The sequence below is a fragment of the Taudactylus pleione genome, unplaced genomic scaffold (genome assembly GCF_031769625.1).
Source record: "Taudactylus pleione unplaced genomic scaffold, aTauple2 ptg000517l, whole genome shotgun sequence".
Classification (NCBI taxonomy): domain Eukaryota; kingdom Metazoa; phylum Chordata; class Amphibia; order Anura; family Myobatrachidae; genus Taudactylus; species Taudactylus pleione.
In genome coordinates, this window is record NW_028284919.1 from 6,848,655 (window position 1) to 6,870,380 (window position 21,726).

The 21,726-nt window shown below is 45.8% G+C and overlaps 1 protein-coding gene across 1 annotated transcript in view; it reads left to right on the top strand.

Annotated features, from left to right (window-relative positions):
- The window catches only part of NOM1 (nucleolar protein with MIF4G domain 1), a 34,744-nt gene extending 14,387 nt beyond the window's left edge, over positions 1-20,357 (top strand). The window contains exons 7-11 of the mRNA XM_088450378.1: positions 217-338; positions 12,395-12,527; positions 14,495-14,626; positions 17,443-17,552; positions 17,779-20,357. Coding sequence (XP_088306504.1) covers positions 217-338; positions 12,395-12,527; positions 14,495-14,626; positions 17,443-17,552; positions 17,779-17,956 — 675 coding nt within the window. The 3' untranslated portion in view covers positions 17,957-20,357. The remainder of the gene's footprint in view (positions 1-216; positions 339-12,394; positions 12,528-14,494; positions 14,627-17,442; positions 17,553-17,778) is intronic.
- The last annotated feature ends 1,369 nt before the right edge of the window (positions 20,358-21,726 follow it).

Sequence of the window (21,726 nt, forward strand, 5' to 3'; positions counted from 1 at the left end):
TCCGGTTTAAAAAGATTGTGATGATCCATTTATTGTTATATCTGTACTGTGAGCTTGAACTGTTCCACAATTTTAAAAAAATGACGACCACTTCTTGGGCAGAAATCACCTTGGGTCACTTTGAAACAGTCTTAAAGGCCTTTGGTGCCGCCTCATTGTGTTATGAAGGGAAATCTATACTTGTACAGTATGTAATAGTGTATTCTCTTTCCTAAGCTCAGTGCAAAGATCCTGGACTTGGCTCGCAAACAGAGGATGAACACTGATATCAGGAGGAATATCTTCTGCGTTCTCATGACCAGTGAAGACTATTTGGATGCTTTTGAGAAGTTACTGAAGTAAGTTGTCTTAGTGGAAGGAGGACCTATTGCCATGAATTACCTGCTTTCTGACTTCACACAATTAATATTTGCACTTATTTATAAATGGGAAATCTGTAATGCTTTGATCCTTCTGGTATAGCAGGGATCATGTCCTCAAATGTTACCAGTTTTACTTTCCAGCTCTTTTGCTGGCAGCTCCTCTAATCCAGAAGCAGCTGCTTAGAATAGGGATTTAACAGTAATTTACAAACTAAGATATAGTTTTCTGTATGAGAATTATGAGTCTGTACTGAAAAATGGAACTGCTAGATATATTTTTTTCTCTTGCAGCCAGGCTGGGGAACACTGGACCATGGACCACTGGACCATGGGGATGGATTGTAGGTTGGGGCTGGAGCTGGCACTTAATAACTACTGTAGCTTTAAATCCTATGCTCCTCCCCCCTGCAATCCCACAATTCCAGTCTTCGTTAAGTGCCTGAGGAGTTAGGCACCATTTTTATGGGCTGCTAAGCTTCCCTTCTGTAGTATAGTTTTCGTTTCTCCTTCAAGGTGGTGCGCCCTTGGAAGGTCAGTCTGACGCAAGCCACTTCTTCCGCAGCAGAAGTTAATTTTCCGGGTGCAGAATGTCTGGTAACAATCTCCGTTCTGGGGACCCGGCTCTAAAGAAGCCTAAGGCTTAATAGAGTATCTCTCTCTACCCAGTTCGCTTGCACGTTGTAGGGCGGTTGTTTGGGATCAGCGACCGTTTTGGTGACTTCTTCAGCCAGCTGGGTGCGTGGCATCTTTCGCTATAGTTCCATCTGGGACCTCGGAGGTCTGCCACCATGGCGTTGCTTATGTTGTGTTGTTTTTTTTTTTTTTTTTTCCACAATTGGGCCGGGCTCTCATCTGACTCCTTTCAGCCGGCATGTTTGCTCCAGTTCCGCCGCAGGTACGGAAACTGGGGTTCTATCTCTTTCCCTGTTCGCAGGCCGACCGGCTCTGGTCTCTTCGTGCCTTGCGCACCAGGGGCTGGGTTGTTCAGTTCGCATGAACTCTCTACGATCCTCCTCGCTACACGTCCGGAACGCGTGTCTTCGGATTACGTTTGAGGTAGGTCGTCCTACTTACTCCGTGGGTAATTGACTCAGTCCCTTGTCTATTCCGGGCCTTACCGTTTGGTGGAGCCCTGGCTTCGTGTGTTTGCACCACAATTCGGTAGGCTCTGCCGCTCCTAGTGCGCACAGCAGGTATCACAATTTTCTCTTTTTGGAGGGTCTGCTTGTTTAGGATACTTCTGCTTGTTTTTAAGTACTTTCGGATCAGGGCTGTGTCCCGACTTTTGCATGGTCTTCCATGTCCGCGCCTTCCGTTCTAGGGGTGACCTTCGACACCACTCTTCAGGGGTATTGTCTTGCGGCGGACAGTGCAGGGACCCTATCGACCTTGGCCTCAATGGTTCGGTCGTTGCCTCGTCCATGGACTGGGTTGAACATTCAGTAAACCAGGTTCTACTTACGGGAGTCCTAGTGTGTAATTCTCCAAACTTGACAGGGTTGCTCGTCATCCCTCTCGTCTCCGTTCCAATTCTGTACAGCAGCACCCATTACTCTCCATTGGTGGAGGGTTTCCGTTCTTCTCCTCCAGGTCCACTCCTTGGTCATTCAGGATGGGCTCATTGTGGCCACGGCCGTGAGTCCCCTGGGCTAAAGTGCCGTGAAGTTGCTGTTCGGCTCTGAAGCCTTTCGGTCACCATCCACAACGACTCGACTGTTCGATGGGCTCGAGCTCCAAGACATCGTTCTGAAGGACCCTGTCCGTCCTCACTGGCCGTTCGCAGTCGGTCGGACAACGACCAAGTGATGACATAGGTACATCTTCCAGCAGGCAAAAGTGCATACCGTAGTCTTTCCGGGGCGATAACCTTTGTTCCATCTCTCTGTGGTGGTCTTGCCGGAAGTGGCAGGGCAGTGGTCTACACAATTTTGGATGGGATCCTGGTATTCGCTGGCTTCCGCAAGTGGCTGCCTTGACTGTCTGTTCCGTGGAATTTTTATCCAGAGCATCTGTTTCCACTGTCCACACTATTCCTTCAGGTCTCCAGGGGCATTAAGGCTTCCTGAGTGAGGGTAATCCTGGTGGCTCCAGGCTGTCGGTGCTGGTCATTGTACATGGTTATTCTCCCGAGGTAGGTAGGCCCGTGGTGGTGTCTTTCTACTTCAGGGTCCATAGGGTATCCACAGGATACCTTGGGGTATAGGCGATGGCGGCAGACATCCAGGCACCACAGAGTTAAATTTTCAGCCTCCCAGGATGCACTGGGGTCCCTTTCCTATACCCCGCCCCCGAGCCTCAGGCCACTCAGTTTTTGTCGGTGCCTGGCCGGACCAGTCGCACTGTACAGAGGGGGGTCTTTTTAAGGCCCCTGAATATTTCTTCGCAGCTGTGGCTGCACAACTAGAGTGCTCCAGCATAGGACAGTCAGTATTGACGTCCATGCTGTCACTCCTACACCCCGCCGGTACCAGAACGCCGGTACCGATCCGGGGATGCTGGTAGGTAGCTGGGGTCACAGCTAGCGGTGATCCCGGCTATCTGGACTGTGGCCGGATGCACGGGGAACAAGGTAAGCGGCGGGGACCCGCGGTGGGCACCCGCCGGTAACACAGTCTTGTTTGGTCCCCAGGCAGGGGGCTCCCTGGGGACCGGCTGCGCGTGGGGCCAGGTACTGATCCTGCGCCTTCCACTAGACCACCAGGGACAGGGGGCCGCAGCATGTGCGGTACAGCGCGGCGTCCCAGGGGTTAATAGCAAGCCAGGGGAGAACGCCTTCCCTGTCTCACAGCCGGCGTCTCCCCCGCTGCACAGTGCCATTCCACAACGGTCTGAGCGTGCTGTGTCAGCGCTCCTCCCCCGGGCCCTGCCTTCTCTCTGCTCCTCAGTGGCCATTTTCTCACTACATGTGCTGGGGATGGCAAACGTTGCTGGAAGCTGATACAGATGCCATTGCGGTCCGGGTCCCCTGCATACCTCTCCTTCAATAAGGTCAGTGTATGCAGCACTGTTTCCTACCAGGCTCTGGTCTGTGTAGTTGATCGCAGTGTTTGTAATGCAGGATATTATCTGTGCATTGTATGTGACTTAAATGCTAGCGCTGTTTGCCTGTACTTTCATTTCTGACTGTCAGCCCTTTTTCCTATCCCTGTTCTTCTGCTACAGCCCTTGCGGTGCGGTGTTGCAGGGTGTTTATTACCTCACAGTAAACGTGGTTTTTCTGTGTGGGAGGTCACATACGCTCCGTTCACATTCCTCATGTCTGAAAGTGAACGAGGATATCCTCTTCCAGCTATAATGTACTGATATCATGTGCAGTTAGCGGAGGGATATGTAGACGCTGAGGGTTTATGGAGGGCATGTTGTATTATATATCACGCCCCATTTCTGTCACTGTGCCTGCACAAAAAAGGGGACCGCCCTCGGCTGGCTAAGATGCTTCCAGCCTTTGTGGGCAACGCCCCCTGCGTTTCCCCATAAGGGTTATCGCAGCCTGTGGTGGTCTCATCACATGCAGGGGTCCCTGGACAGTTGATGGTACCCCAGTGTATCCTGTTTTTCGCCCCCCAGGTCTCGCAGGAGCCTGTGTGGGTGAATTTATTGTCCAAATGGTATAGCACCTGATGGACGTTTTACAGGGGGAGTCACCATTTCGGCCTTCTAAACAGCCTTTCGGGTCTCAGACGGGTAAAGGCATGACGTCTGATGACGGTGAGATTATTGACTTTTTCAGACACAAGCCCCTTAGTGCAAAGGAGGCGTAGTCTGGGTCTAAAGTCTATATACCTGGCCTTCTACGGGCAGTCCGTGCGGCTTTGGTTATTACATATCCCCCGTGGCTAAATCCAAATATGCCTTCTTTAAGGATAAGGGTGTTGCCACTGTAATTCCTCTATCTGGTCAGGTGGATCATTTAGAGGAGGCGTGGAAAATCTGGGTAAGCGGTTCCAGCCTCAAAAACGGTTGACTTTTTGCATACCCCTTTTGCGGATAATTACATTTCCGAATGGGAGTTACCTTTACGGGTAGATTCTCATGTTACACGTCTAGTGAGGAGTGCTACGTTGCCCATGCCCTCCAGGTCCTCTTTGAAGGAGGTTCCAGATTGCAAGGTGCAAATATATCTAAAATCCAATATTCCCTTGCTGGAGGGGCTTCCAGGCCAGCTATGGCCGTGTGCTGGGGGGACAGAGCCATGGAGCGCTGAGTAGGTAACTGGATCTCTGCACACTGACTCTCCAGCAGAGCAGGTGGATAGTGGCAAATCCTCAGAGACTTTGCCACGTTCATAATGAGACGGTCTTACATATAGCCTACTCCTTTCCAGAATCTCCACAGCAGCAGTAGCGGCTTGCCGCTCCCTGTGGTTGCGCTCTTGGAAAGCGGATGCAGATTCCATTTGGAATGCTTTGCCTTTTACGGGACAAGTCCTGTTTGGCCCTCGTGTGGACGCAATTGTGGCCCTGCAGGTAGCAGCTGGGTGCGTGCCATCGGCTACAGTCCCATCAGGGTCTGGGGCTTTGTCTTTTCGGCCCTGTGAGGCCAGGGTAAGTCTAAAATACAGCTTTCCAACACAGTAGCCAGGAAATCTGCTCAGCCATAAGAACAGGCTTGGAGTACAAGACGTCCTACTCCCAGGTTGGACTATAAGCCTTCAGCCTCTAGGGACGGGCCTCCTCTCGGGAGACCCCAGAGTTGGAGGCCGGCTTCTCCAGTTCGCCCAGTGCTGGTGTCTGACCACCATGAACACTGGGGTAAGAGAAGTATTTTCTTGAAGGTATGTCCTCTCCTCCCGGTAAAAGCCTCCCAGACGGTTTTTCGTTACAGGTCTTCTGTCAATTCAGGACAAGGCCCTGTAATTTTTGAGGGTGTTACACTCCAGGCAGGAGTTATAGTACCTATTCCGTTGCCCCAAAGGGGAACGAGGTATTACTCCATCCTCTTTCTGGTACAGACACCCAATGGGTCTTACCAGGACATTCTCAACCTCGAATCCTTCAACAAATTCTTAAGGGTTCCTCGGTTCGGGAGGGGGACCCTGCATTCCATCATTCAATGGAGCCTGGGAAATTTGTGGTGTCGTTGGATGTATTCAGGGTGACTACCTCAATATCCCTCTTTTCTTAGCACACCAGTGTTTTCCTTAGGTTTGCAGTGGTCGATAAGCATTTCCAGTTTCTGGCATTGCCCCTTGGTCTGGCCTCCGCGCCTCACGGTTTACCAGGGTCATGGCAGTTATGGCAGCCCACCTGCGGATGCAGGGGGTCCGCTTGTTACCCTATCCGGGCGACCTCCTGTTGTTACCACGGACCCCAGAGATGATACTTCAGTGCCATATGCAACGGACAATATCTGTGTTGCTACGTTAGGGCTGACTGATGAACTGGAAATGGTCCTCTCTGATTCATCACAGAAGATGATCCATATCCCAACATCGGAGGATCTTTGTGATTGAGGAAAAGATCTCTGCATTACAGGCAAAGGTACGCAGTTGCCTGCAGAGTCGCCGAGTGTCTATTCACTTGGCAATGTGGTTCCTGGGTTCCAGGGTGTCGCTGTTCGACATGGTGGAGAGTACCCAGCTTCACTCTAAACCTCTGAAAAACTTGATCCTCTCCGGATGGGATGGGTTGCCCCATCGGATAAAGTCAATAGGCTTTCCCCGAGGTTTGTCTCACTCTGGCCTGGTGGCAGCGGAAGGCTCACCTAAACAAGGGGCACCCCCTTTGGGATTGCGAACAGGGTCCTTCTGACGACGGACGCCAGTATCCGTGGCTGGGAAGCAGTGACGGGTCCACACTTGTTCCAGGGCAGGTGGACACCAGTAGTTTTTGCGCTTCCCATAAACATCTGAGAACTCTGAGCAGTATTCAAGGCTCTCCAGCATGCAGGATAGGTCCTCCACGGAAATATCGTGCAGGTACAGTCTGACAACGCCATCATGATGGCTTATGTAAACCACCTAGGAGGTTCCTGTAGTCAGGCGACACTAACAGTGGTGTCCCGAATTCTGGCTTGGGTGGAAGGCTATATCCCTGCCGTCATCGGCAGTGTTCATTCAGGAATCCTCAGATGGAAAGCAGGCTTTCTCAGCTGTCAAGACGTGCATTCAGGGAAATGTCCTCTTTATCAGGAGGTGTTCAGTCTTCTGGTGAACAAGTGGAGCCTTTCAGAGATGAGACTCTTCTGATAGACGTAGGTAGGTCCAGTGGACCTTCCAAGTGGTGTACCTCGTCCCTCCGTTATCCCTTCTTCCTCCAGTAATAGCAAGAAGGAGGCACGCTCCAGCTGATAGCTCCAGCGTGGGCCAGATGGCACTATTACTCAGATCTTCGGAGCCTCTCAGTTAACACTCCGAAGCTGTTTCCTCTACGCCCGGACTTGTTGTCTCGGGATCCTGGCTGATACCCAGACCTGGGTTGTCTGTCCTTGACGGTGTGGCGGTGGAGACTGCCCTCTTAAGGTCTAGGAGTTTTTCCAGCTCTATAGTTAACAGGGGCTCTGTCCATGCTAAGAGCTCGGAAGCTTTTATCTGCAAGAATTTACCATTGGGTATGGTATACTTTCTTTCAGTTGTGTCGCCCTAGAGGCTAGGCTCCTCCGGTATTCCGGATATCCAGAGGTTGGCTTTCCTACAGGTGGGCTTAGATAACGGTCTTCGCCTTGCTTACCTGATGGTGCAGGTTTCTGCCCTGTTAGTATGGTGTCAGTGTAGGATTGCTACTCTTACTGATGTCCGCACTTTTGTGCAGGGTGTAAGTTATATTCAGCATCCCTGTGTTCCACCTGTGGCTCCTTGGGATTTGGCTGGGGTCCTTAGGGCTCTCTGAGGACCGCCATTTGATCCACTGGGCTCAGTGGATTTCAAATGGCTTACGGCTAGGACTGTATTCCTTCTGGCTCTTAATTTGGCCAGTAGGATCTCAGAATGAGAGGCTCTGTCATGTAGACCTCCCTTTTTCTCATCTTTCCTAGGAACAGGGCAGTGCTTCGCACTTGCCCTGATTTTTTACCTACGGCGGTGTCTAGTTTCCACATCAATGAGGAAATTATAGTACCGGCCTTTACTTCCCCAGTCCTGTCTGCTGGTGAGGTCTATTTGGCTGTGGTACGGACGCTAAGAATTTAAGTTGACCGTACCAGTCCATTTAGGAAATCAGACTCTCGGTTTTGTCCTTTCTGGTTTCCATAAAAAGGGTTGGCCTGCCACTACGCTAACTTTGGCAGGATGGATTCACAGGTCTTCCTGTTCCATCCTCTATTAAAGCTCTTCCACTAGGTCTGTGGGTCCTTCGTGGGCAGCTCGACGTGGCGCCTCAGCGGTGATTGGCAGCCACGTGGTCATCTGTCCATATTTTTGTAAGGTATTATGCTTTTGATACCTTCGCCTCTCAGGATGCTTCCTTTCGGCGGCGGATTCTCCTTACAGCACAGGAGCGTCCCCACCCTTAAAGGATTCTGCTTTGGGACATCCCCAAGGTATCCTGTGGATACCCTATGGACCCTGAAGTAGAAAATATGAGATATGGTAAGAACTTACCCTTGTTATCTCTATTTCTACGAAGTCCATAGGGTTCCACAGGACTCCCGCCCTGTCACACCTGTACTGCAGATGGGCTTTGATCTGGTCACCGGTTTCTCCGTCTCCTTCTGGTGAGAATGTGATTCTTGTGTGTTCCAGACTGTCTTCTCTCTCTTTTTTTGTTGCTCCTGCTCCGGCCTATGGCTTGTTACGAAACTGAGTGGCCTGAGGCTCGGGGGCGGGGTATAGGAGAGGGACCCCAGTGCATCCTGGGAGGCTGAAAATTTAACTCTGTGGTGCCTGGATGTCTGCCGCCATCGCCTATACCCCAAGGTATCCTGTGGAACCCTATGGACTTCGTAGAAATAGAGATAACAAGGGTAAGTTCTTACCATATCTCATATTTTCACTTTGTCCCGACCCGCTACAACTAGGCTCTTTTCTAAAGGGGGACTTCCTCGGTTGGCTTTCACGCCTGTACTACTGTGCCTGGGAGTTATAATGCTGCAGGTCTTCTCTCTCATGGTCCGTACTAGACTGCAAGTTCGTACTCCGTTTCCATCACATGCTTGACTTCACCCTACCGCAAGCACTGCAAACATTTCGGTGTAAAAACCCGCCTATGTGACGTGTACTCTGACGCTGCCTGTTAATTATGCACGCCTCTGAAATGGCGTTGAAACACTCAGGCATGCCTGCGTTCGCAACTCCTCTCCCCTGTGACCGCAGCCCTGCCCCTGTTACCACCCACAAATGGCCTTTTCTGTCACTCATTCCACTGGGCTGTCTTTGCTGGGCGAGAGAGCTCTTCCCGATCGCTCAAACTAGTTCGCGCACTGCGATGCATGCACAAATGCATAACTTCGGCCTCGTACGAGCGGATGCTTGCGAGCGGGTCTGACTGAGCTCCTTTGTCTCATCACGTTACAGGTTTTGGCCCTGTCATTTTCTTTCACAGCTGCGTTTGTATCTTCCAAGTGTCTAATCTGTTTATGCATGGTGGGCTGCGTATTTGCCACTGTTTCATCCACAGGTGGAGCCGTGGATTCTTAAATCTAGTCTCCTGGGCTCTCACACAAGCTCCATTGGAGTCGCTGCATTCATTGGATCTTCAGTCTGTTGCTTGGAAGCTGTTCTTCCTTATGGCTATTGCCTTTCCTCAGCATAGTTACGTATTTGCTTGTCTTCCATGTAGATTGTGCGGTTTTACGATTCCAGACAACACTGGTTTCAGATGTTGTTCTTCCGGTTATTCCTCCTTTTAGTGAATTCCTCGGACTGGGATTATATGGCTATGCAGATTTCCTTGGACACTTCTTCCTTGGTACGCCGCACTGTTCTCTGCGGGTTCTTTATGATGTGTTGGAACATGGTTGGCCGCCTACTCAGCAGACCTTTGCGCGTTGGATTAGCTCGGACATCACTCAACCCCTTCTGGGGCAGGTTGACCGCCACCAGACTGGGTGTCACCGCCTTCTGCTAGGGCGGTGGCGATCTCTTGGGTAGTGCAACGTGCGACTTCAGTAGCACAGGTCCACTCTGCAGCAATCTGGTCCCCTGTCCGCACGTTTGCTCATATTTACATTTCAGGTTTTTTAACCTCCAGGAGGCACCCACTTTGGGCGTACAGTTCTCCGGTCAGGCATAATAGAAACAATAAAGTAATAATCAATCTGCGCTTGGGTAATCTCTAAAAAGGTAAGTGATACTTCCCTTAGCGTTTTGTCTTTTATGTCATGGATCCTCAGTATTCATTCTGGATGCATATTCCATATAAAACATAAAATCAAAAATAGAACCATAGTGTAATACAATCAACACATTTATTGATTCTAAAATATCAAACTTCAAAATGAAAACCTCAAAGTGCAAATGATGCTAAAATACATAAGATATCTGCAGCCAAGTCAGATAATGTTGTGGGGAATTACCAGATATTCCTCATCAAAAAGGGCCTGTAGTTGGTTAAAAAGTTGAAGGTCTCCGGAAACCTTATGGGGGGTACCCTTCAGCTAAGGAATTCCTGGATCTTTACCAGCAAGTTCTTCCACCAGTCACTCTTTCACCAATGCGTTTTGAGAGCTTTAACTCTCTTCCTCAAGGTAGTGTGACTGTATTGCTCAAAATGTGGATTCTTATATTCTACCCATGAATTACATCCAGGTCAAAGGGTCATAGGTCTTACTAAAAAAACTAAACAAATTTCCTAGATCTTGCATCATCAATGGTATAATCCTTTTAGTCCCATGTACTCTATTTAATGAACTTTAAGAGGGATTTAAAAGAGAACATATTCCAATAATTTTCGCCGTACCGAGAGACTTTAATTTGCTCCCAGGAGGCAGTGCTACTTCGGTCACTGGACGGCTGTTCCCCCTGGAGTCTCAGGTGACATAGTATATAGAAATATTTGGGGCCATTGAAAGAGGTCTTTTTAAGGACTCCTTTCCTTCTATGTTTGCTGGGCTTGACATATAGTGTAAGAACAACCTATTGTCATGAATTACCATCTCCGTTTGCTGTGCCTGACGTTTTTCACTGCCTCTTCCGTCGGGAGACCCAATGAGGACATCTATTGCGAATATTATGTATTATCCAGAGACAGTGGCCAGTGTTTAATACTGTTTGCTTGTCTTCATAATGCTTAATTATTATTCCTGCTTTTGAAATTTGTTTAATTTTTTTTTTTTCATAGTGTCATATCATATAACTGTGTTTTTCCTCCGTTAGTATTTAATTGTCTTTAGGGTTTGTTCAGTCCTACTATCCTTTTTAGTTTTCCTGCTTGCTCCTAGGGTATGCAGTCGGGATGCCGGCGGTCGAAATGCCGACCGCCGGCTTCCCAACTGTCTAATCCCGGCAGGGGTCTAATGACAGGCGTCGAGATCCCGACGCCTGTCATGTTATCTACCCCGGGAGCCCCGTATACCGATCAAAGGTAACCCGCAGAGGCAGGCTGCGGGTAAGGGGGGGGGGAGGTTTAAGTTTAGGCAATTACAGGGGGGGTTAGGCACTTGGGTGGGGAGCGGGGAGGTTAGGGTTTTATATTTGGTTAGGCTATTTAGTTTATTATTTTGGGAGTCTCTTGGATGCCTCTTTAGGTCCTGGGCTGGATGAACCATGTACAGGAATATTTGACCCAATGCTTTCATAATTTCCTAATTCCCGGTGCCTGAACCTACAAGTGCCTAAACTTAACCTCCCCCCTTCCCGCACCCTAAACCTAACCCAACCCCTTATACTTACCTTCGGGATTCTGGAGCCGGGATCCCAATGCTGGCACCTTGACTGTCGGCACATCTGGATGCTAAATAAATAAAAAAATATATATATTTTTATATATATATATATATATAGCAAGTTTTTTTTTTTTTCTTTTCACTGTATACAGGTTCAGATACGCACATATAAAACAGTCGCATACCACATTAATCCTTTCAGATTTTTCAAGTGGATTGTCGCATCCACTTGTTACTAACACCAATTTTTGGGTGAAAAACACGAGTCGCATGTGACTTGAAAGCTCACTCGCGTCCAGATGTATGAGGACACATCTGTATATTCTGTTTATGTTGAACTGATATTTGTTTTATATACGACTACTACTGTATGTTGACTTTGGAACAGCTCCGTTTGGCGTTAGGTGCAGGGGTGAAGCTACATTGCATATTCTTTTTCTAGAGCGGTGTTCATATTCGTTAGATTAATACCCACTAGTCTCATGGTATTATGTTTGGATTTGTGTCCCCACTTCACTACTCTATTGTAAGGGTTCTAGTATATGTCGAGTTGCATGTATTATGTGAAATGTTACTGTTGGGTTGCCCCATGCCTGCTGCTGTTGAGCCGCTTGTCTAGTTTTGTTTTATGTTAGGTTTACTATATTTTTTTTTTTTTTGCTACATATATATTATCTTTACATTCGTTTCTCTTTATATTTATCTGAGTCCTAAGTGTTACCCCTTTAGATTATTGTACACTGGTCTTGTCTCCTCATTTTATTGTTTATTGTAATTTTTGTGTTTGAAAATGTCAAAACTTTAATAATAAACACAATTTAAAAACTCCTATTATTTAAATTGCTTTGTAAATGTAAAGCTGCATTACCAGCTATAAAAAAAACATTTTGCTAATATGCTCCCTTTTTATGAGGCTAAAACTCAAGGAGCAGCCATTTTTTTTTTTTTTTCCAATTCTGTAACCGGTCCAAGACGCAATCATAGGAGATTACGGCTTGTGATTGGTCCTCATGCTCAGCCATCGTTCCCATGCATTTCACAGATTGAAAGATGGATGAGTTTTATTATGTACTGGTTCTGCATAACAGAAAAGCACCTTTATTTAGCAGACCCTGGCAATCCGGCTAGGAGGAGGGGGCTTACTTGGAAAATCATTTTCATTCGCAATAATGCTGCCTACAGAGAATGTAAAACATCACCTGGTTTTCTTTTTTGTTTTTTTTTTGTTTGTTTTTTCCCCTTCAGGATTTTAAGTTTGTTCTTTGCCCTTTCAGATTGGGGCTAAAGCACCATCAAGAGCGGGAGATTGTCCATGTCCTTATTGATTGCTGTCTGCAGGAGAAGCGCTATAACCCTTTCTACGCTTTCCTGTCCAGCAAGTTCTGCGAGTACGACAGGCGGTTCCAGGTAACCTTGTGAGATATTCAGTTACCATTATTTATTATTGCTACCAATAATAAAATAAAAACATTATACCATTCTTTTTTTATGAGGCTTTTGCTATTGGTATGATTTTTATTTTATTTGGAAGTAACAAAAGCTCTATAGCTTTACAGTAATCAGAAAGGGTAATGCCATTTAGCTGGTCATTGTGTTCATCATTTTTAAACTGAATCGGGTACTGCAATGTATAACTTAAAGTGCTGCAATGTCCAAAAATAGACTTTTTCTGATCCATCATTATGGCCAAAACTGTATATATTGTGTGCTCACCAGCAGCCCTAGCCTGTAACCTTGTTACCTGTCAGTCTCCTTATTCCCTGACATGCTGCTGTGCTGTGAGTGGGAAGGGACAGATTCAGTACACAATCTAGTAGTCTAAGGAGAAAGCTGCTCAGTTTGCAGTGTTAGGGTATTGTGGCATACACATTGTCATAGGTATCCATTAAATGTTGGAGGATGTCACATTAGGGATTTTACCCTGTAGTGATTCCATGGTAAGTGATTTATTACAGCATAACAAGCAATAATTGTAACTGTATGGAAATCAGTGGTATCTGACAATTACCAGCCACGCACAATGTATTCATACACCCCTCTGATGAAATCCCTGTCTGGAAAGCAATGCGTTAGGGAAGAGTACTATCCGTCCACAGCCTGCAAGTGCTCTGGAACTATCTGACGCTGCTCCTCCAGCAGCTATCAAGCATGGCACCTAACTAACCAGTGCCTACATCAAATGTACTGCAAGCAACGGTAGCGGACAGCAGCAAGCGGAGACTCCCACAGCCGGAGAGGATCGAGACATAATTGGGCAGTGAGACCACTCCACCGCAACAGAGAGTACCTATACATGACGCAGTGGGGTGTGGTGTAAGAGATAGACATACAGTAAGTAGTTAGACAATGTTTAGATAGACAGTTAATAGACAAATATAAAAGTTCGACAGACAAAAGTCAGACGCACTAAAGTTAGACATGTAAAAAGTTTGACATGAAAATGGTAGACTTTTTTTTTTTCCCCTAATCTTCACCCTAACCCTCCCTCATGGTGCCTACCCCTCCAGTAAGTGCCTAACACTAAACCAAACCATAATCCTACAAAAATAAATAAAAAAAAGTTGACCATTTTTGTGTCGCTCATTTTCATATCGAACTTTTGATTCTGTCGACCTTTTGTACCTGTCGATCTTTTTACATGTCTAACTTTAGTGTGTCTGACTTTTGTCTGTGTCGAACTTTTATCCTTGTCTAACTATTAACTGTCTAACATCTGGTGTCTATCTAGACATTGTCTAATTACTGTCCATCTATAGTCAGAAACCCGACACAATGGAGGGTGTCCGCTCACAGTTTGTGAACCCATTGGGAGCTCCCGCCTCGCACCACAAGAGAGCATCCACCCCTCACATGCGAGTCAGACAAACTGCATCAGTTTAAATTCCACTATTTGTTTTGGAAAAAAAACTATAGCATTGTTGCCACATGACAGTGGATGCATCTGGATACAAACTTTCAATTGTGACATTGATCACGGACTGCTGTGTATTATACTACATCAATATAATGTCACTGTGTTTTTACTGATTTCGCAGATTTTCAAGTTTCATGCACAGATTTTATATATATATATATATATATATATATATATATATATTTCAGTTAGCTTCTCATACAATCATAAATTATTCCAATATTTAACATTAGGGTGTTTAGTACCACAGGGCTGGTTTTTTTTTTTTTTTTTTTTTGGCTAAGCAACCATTTTTACCTGCAGCATGTCACACATACATAGGATGTTTATCGTTGTGAGTTTATATCCTTTCTTTATCTCCTGTGTCTAATTTTTTTGTTCTTTGTTGTGGTTGCATGATTATTGGTGACCAGCTTTATCCGGTTCCTTTATTTTATTGTTATTTTGTATGATATTTCAGATGACATTCCAGTTCAGTATGTGGGATAAATTCAAGGACTTGGAAAGTCTGTCAACAACCACGTTCTCAAACCTCATCCACCTATTGAGTCATCTGATTAAAAACAAGAGCCTTTCACTCTCCATTTTTAAGGTGAGGATCGGTCTGGCAGATTAATAAGAGCTGTCAGTCTGTGTTTACATGTTTCTGGGTGCTGGCTCACTATTCAGTGTATGGGGAGAATTTAATTAGCCCCGACATTTACCCCTTGGCTGATGACAAGCACCAGGAAGGGAAATGCTATTCAATTAGCATTTTGCCTGTCCACTACCTCTCTCCTGTTGCCTGTTCCCATCTTGCCCACCACTTCAGTCTCTCCCTTACATCTGTATTCAAGCATTCCCTTGTCTCCCCCATTCTTAAAAAAAAAAAAACCCCACCCTTGATCCTAACACTCACTGACCCATCTCTCTCCTCCCATTTGCTGCCAAACTCCTTGAGTAGATTGTCTACAATCCCCTTACTGACCTTTTCCTCCCACTCCCTGATAGACTCATTTCTGTCTGGCTTCTGTCCTCTCCACTCCCTCACAAAAGTCACCAATGACCTCCTTGCTGCCAAATCCAAGGGCCTCTACCCTCTTCCACTTCTCAAATTCTGCTGCTTTTGACACTGAACCACCCTCTCCTCCTGCAAATTCTTCACTATGTCAGTGTGCGGGATACTGCCCTCTCTTGGCTATCCTTCTACCTCTGACCTTTCTTTCTCCATCTCCTCTCATGACTCCCCCTTTTGCCCCCACTAACAGTAGGTGTCCCCCAAGGTTCTGTTGTGGGACCTCTCCCATTCTCCCTCTATAGTTCCTCTCTAGCTGAGCTCATCAGCTCTTTTGGCCTCTGATATCTCTGTGCTGATTACACAGATCTCCTCCCCTGACCTCTCCCCTTCTCTCCTCACTCGGATCTCCAACTGTGTCTGCTATTTTTTCATGGATGTCCTGTATAAGACTGAGTTGATCATCTTCCCACCCTCCCGCATAACCTCACCTCCCACAACCATCTCCTCTAGCCCCCAAGTGCGCTGTCTTGAAGTTATCCTGGATTTCTCTATCTCCTGTAATGCGCACATTCAGCAAATTTCGCAGTCCTGCTGTTTCCATCTCCAAAATATTTCTAGGATTTAAACTCTTTCTAACCTCTCTCCCTCTCCACTCCAATCTGTCCTCAGTGCTGCTGCTCGGCTCATCTTTCTCTCCAAACATACTACATCTGCCTCCCCTCTCCTACAACCCATACACTGGCTCCCCTTCAGAACCCAATTCAAGCTTCTCACACTCACTTACAAAGCCCTAACCCAATTCTCTCCCATTTACATCTGACCCTGATCTCCCTTTATACGCCTGCCCGCCCACATCGCTCCACAAATGCATGTCTCCTCTCCTGCCTACTGATTACTTCCTCCCCACCTCCAAGGTTTTGTCTGTGCTGCTCCCTACCTCTGAAATTATCTCCACCTCCCTACTAAGTTTCAAAGGGGATCTCAAAACTCACTTATTCATTAAAGCCATCCAGCTCTCATCCTAACCCGCTGCTCCTTGCTCCTTCCTCACTGTCTACCTGATCTGTGTCACCCCTTTCTGTCTGTCCCTCCCTCCCTTTTAGATTGTAAGCTCTCACGAGCAATGCCCACTTCCCTCATGTGCTTCTCCTTTCCCTTAATTATACTATCATATACACCCTACAACGGCACCTAACTTTTGGTTGCTGCCACCCTGCTGCTTATTTGAGTGTTGTGACCACGGATGCAGCAATGTAAAACCCATGTCCTTGTCCTGCACTGTTATGTACTGTAAGTCACTGTTTTCTTGTTTAGCTTATTTGTAAGGTGCTGTGGAACCCTTGTGGATCCATAAAAAATAAACAATAACGGGCTAATAATATACACTGCGTCTCCTATAATTGTGATCCACCAATCTGCATATTTCAGGGATCACAAAATACGCACTATAGCGTGTCTTTATGCGCTACAGCAAACTGGGGACCCAGTTTTAAAAACTGATTGGGTCCTGCAGGACGCGCTGTGTGTGCTGCAGTAACCGATCGATGCGTGGCGGCGTCTCACCAGCCAAACACCGCGCCACCCTTGCTGCAAGACTCCTAACTGAGTCTGTATACACTGCATCCATCGGGCATCTCTTCCTTGGCTGCAGCAGCGTTGTCACTGGCGCCCCTCTAGCAGCCTGCGCTCCTTCAGCCAGCTGAGCTCTCTGCACGCAGGAGGCAGGGAGGTGGACACTGCATGGGACAGAAGGGCTCCCAGCAAAAGCAAGGAGGCAACCTCCCCATGTGCTGTCTATCCTTACCCACCCCTACCCTCAGTACTGCCACAGCTGCTATCCTAACCCCAGTACTGCCCCCAGTATTGCCTGTCCCTAACCCCCTCCTTGACCCCAGTACTGCCCTAGTTATCAAACCTTTCCCCTCCCTACGCCCCTAGTATTGCCAGCTCCTAACCTCTTCCTTGCCCCCAGTACTGCCCTAGCTGCTAACAACTGTTTCCCCCTCTGTCTCCCATACTACTGCCCCAGCTGCTATCTACACTTGCCCGTTCCCTAACCCAAGTACTGCCTGCCCCTAACCCCCACCATGCTCCCCAAGTACTGCGCCAGCTGCTATCTACCATTGCCCCTCCCTACCCACAACACTGCCTGCCCCTAGCCCCCTAGCACTGTCGCAACAACTGTAAACACTTACTCCGCTCTAGCTGCAGCTCTACCCCAACCCCCTCTGACCCCAACTACTATATACCCCCCATTACCGTCCCAACTGCTGCCTGCCCTCAACTCCCCATAATATGTGACGGGACCCAGAAAAAGTGCAGTAGGACCCCAATTTCTTAAAGTGAGGGGTCCCTGGGACCCACAATTTTTTTCGCTCAGCGCGATCATTGTATTTATCTTCTTCCTGCAGGTTATAGAGTTCAGTGAGCTGGATAAAATCAAAGTTTCCTTCTTGCGTCAAGTTCTTTCCAAGCTGTTGTTGGAAGCTGAAGTAGATGATCTTGCTCTTATATTTGGAAAGTAAGTTGTTTTACAAATCTGGTTAAATTAAATCTAAACGCTAAAGAGAGCACTAAAGTATTTAACACTCATAAGGCTGTAACTGATTTTCATTTGTGAATTGATTCTTTTCGGCAATGAGTAAGCCACCGATGTTTAACTTGGTTGAGCCACTAGTTACATCTGTCATGTTGTGCGTCTGTAGAGCAGTTATGAGTTACATGCCTGTGTCCTGTATTCCCTTTAGGGTCTCTGACAACGCCAAGCTGGGAATGCTACGCGAGGGCTTGAAACTTTTCATTTCACATTTCCTACTAAAGAACATCCGAGCTCAGAAAAGTGCAGAAGAAGCCGATTTGCTCAGTCATAAAGCGGATTTAGCAGTCAAAGCTCTGGAGGCAAAAGATAACAGACTACGGTTATAGAGGTTGTTTTATAGTACCAAAATGTCCGGCCTGGTACAAACCACCTCTTCTGTGGAGAGCTGTGTTACTCAACAAATGAGGGTACACAGGACTTTTATAAAGAATTAAACAAATCTTTGTATACTCACCATAATTCATTGACTCTTTGCAGACTTTAGGAACGTACTCTGTTTCATCTGGCTGTTTCATAATGAGTGGTGACATTTATTTATTTGTATTCTAGCTCTATTGGAAAGGTTTTCATTTGTAATACTGTTCTCTATATAGTAGTTTTTTTAATAACTTACTGACCTTATGGAAGTTACATAATATAAAACGTTAAGATTCTCTGGTTACAATACTTTTCTGCTATGTGCCCAGAGCTATTAAACATGACTGTTGGGTTTGTTAATGATTGTCACTGCTGCTGCATAGTTATGTTGCAGCAATATATAATGTTGTACTGCAGCTATTTACTATGCCGGCTCTTCTCGAGCACTGGCGAAACCACCAATCGGTGAGGGGTCAACCTGCAACTTAACCTGACGGCAAAGGCAATAAGCACATTTCATGACACATGTCCACATATGCGCATTGTGATCTCAGTGAGAGGATATCCAGAGAAGACTCTTTGGTTTCACTTATTCCCTTTGTCTGTATAGCTAATGCCATACCTCCACTTTACTCCGTTAGAGGTTCATAGGAACACCTGTATGCAGCAGAAAGAAAGACCGCGGGATACATCAGTGATTTCCTCTTGGTAAATTGTGAGAAGCTGAGAAAAATCCTATCTTAGCGTCATAAATAGACCCCACTGGGGGGAATTCAATTCAGTGCGATGTTGAATAGCGACGGCAGGAAGCTCCTGAAGCTATTCAATGCACCGCGCTGTTTGGGCGGGCTAAGGATTTCTTCTCGCACCCCTCTGGGGATGCGAGGAGAAATCCGACCAAAGCGCCGGACACACAGCTGTTTTTCCGCATAGCGCGGCGCTAACAGCTGCGCGCCTGGCACTTTGGCAGAGAATGCCGGTTACGTGCCTTAACACTCTTGTTAAGACGCGAGAACCGGCATTCTTCGACCACACAGCGCACTGAATTGAATAGCTCCGGGAGCTAGCTCCCAGCGCTATTCAATTCGCATTGAATTGAATTGCCCCCACTGTCTGTACTTTATCACAAAGTGAAGCTACGTGTTAATTGTGTAAATAACAGATCTGTAAAGATACGAATTGCCCAGAAGTCACTGGCAAGAGTTGACCTATTACCAAGCTAGAAGTCCTTTCATGTTGCAGATCTTCAATTAAGTAAAATACTTTTTACCAGAATTCACTGTGCAGAATGTTTTACACCTTGTGCTCCAGAAACGTGTATATAGTATCATAATTTGATAATAAATGTAGTTTTGTTACTGACCACTAGATGGTACTCTAAGCAATAAACCTATAGTTGTGTAATGGTTTTGCCACAGAGTGGCTGGTTTAAATTTAAAACATTTTAAGATAAGCATTGGTGTAGTCTGGTTAATAGCCTTATGTGTAAGAAAAAGTATTTTATATTGAATTTGGTAGAATACAGGTAACCAATAGAGGTACTGACAGCGGAGCTGCAATTAAAATGATAATTACATTTTACTTATAGGGTGCCACAAGAGGTCCGCAGCGCCGTACATACAGTAAATGGTACACAGAACATTACATTACAATACAGTAACCAACTTATAAACAGAACACAAGTAACAATTAGCAACACAATTCTCCATACACAGTACAGCTCTGAAGGTGAAGGCTGTCATAGAAGTGTTAGAGAAAAAGGCTGTGAGACAGTGGGGAGGAGGACCCTGCTCCTAGGAGTTTACAATCTAGGGGAGATAAAATGGATTATAATGGTGATAGTTTGCTTTGGGGAATACCAGTAAGGAGACTATTGCAATAATCAATGTGCGATATAAGTGCATGAGTTAGAGTTTTTGCAGTGTCTTGTGTAAGATGCGGTCGTATTCTGGATATGGTTTTTGTTTTTTTAAGATCTATGTAACATGATTTGGAAGCAGAATGAATGTGAGGCAGCACAGATGGTGTAATGGTTAGCATTACTGCCTCACAGCACTGAGGTCATGGGTTCAGTACCCACTATGGCCCCAACTGTGTGGAGTTTGTATATTCTCCCTGTGCTTGCGTGGGTTTCCTCCGGGTGCTCCGGTTTCCTCCCACACTCCAAAAATATACTGTTAGGTTAATTGGCCCCCAACAAAAATTAACCCTTGTGTGTATGTGTGTGCGTGTACATGTGGTAGGGAATATAGAGTGTAAGCTCCATTGGGGCAGGGACTGATGTGAATGGCCAACTAGTCTCTGTAAAGCGCTGCAAAATATGTTTGCACTATATATAAATAACTGGTAATAAATAATGTGAGGAACAAAGTACAGTTTTGTATGTGTGGCTGTTTTGATGTTCGTTAAGTCAAATCTTTAATAGAACGACTGGTTTGACTACATAGCCCAAACCGCACGGATATTTGGATAAATAAATAACTTTACAGGAACTGCAAGAAAATTAACCCTTACCAATAATGTTCTAATCCTGTGATGCATATGAAACATTCCTCTCTGAACTGCAGTTCTGGCAATTTAAACCGGCAGCATTTAATTGCATACAAAAAATTGAAAATTATAAATACCAGAACGCAAGTATGTTTTTACATTGTAATTGGCAAATCTGGAATTGGTAAATATGCTGCAATATTTATTGATAACCTGTAGAATCATGTAACAGTACGTGTATCTGTCTCTTGCTGTTATGTAGTACTATACATCATGGCTACTTCATTAGAAATGTTTAACCACTCATAATGCTTTCACAGAAACAACCTATAATGTTGTAAATGAAGAAAGTATTTTACCATTGTATGTTGATTCTTAGCCAGTCACTAATCGATAGGTTATCATAGCTGAGTTTCATGATCTCCAATTATTCTAATTAGTGAGTAATGGATTATTGTCTCCTCTAATGTAAAGATTGAGCAATATAATTGTCCACATATAAACATGGAGTTACTGTACATAGAATGCTGTTCCAATTGAAAAATGCAATTTATTAGCATATACAAATATTGGCATAACTGGGTGCTACAGAAGAACAAATCATTTGGATAGCGACAAAGCTGCGTCACTAAACTGTACTGATTAATTTGATATGTAACATTTGTGAATCTGTATATGAAGTGCTACAATGTAGCAGGCGTGTCTCACAGCAAGTTCTATTGTGTTTCATCTTCAACTTTGTATGTGTTTAAAACTAAGGGCCGTATTCAATTAGCAGCGAAAACAGCTAAAAAAAACAGGTGAAAATGGCAACAGGTGAAAAAATAAAGTTTTCTCCATCCCCGACCAGGAGAAAAAAAAAATGGAAAATCCCTATTTCTGAACATCAAACACCCAATCCCCCCCCCCCCCCCCCAATGATAAATTACAAAAAAAAATTCTTTTGCCCAAAATTTGCACAGTCGTATTTTGCCAAAGTACGCAACTTATTATTTATCATTAGGGGGGTTGTTCAAAGGGTTCTGAAAGAAATCCCCACATTTTTAGCCAAAAATAGGGATTTTGCATTTTTTTTTTTTCCCTCCTGGTCTGGGATAGAGAGAACTTTTCTCCAGTTCTATTTCGCCTGTTGCAGTTTTCGCCTGTTTTTTGGGCGAAAACGGTGGCCTGTTTTCACCACTAATTGAATATGGCCCTTAGTGCTGTGTGGTGAAAGTCGCAGCCCAGCGTCTCTAGTGCACAGTGAGTG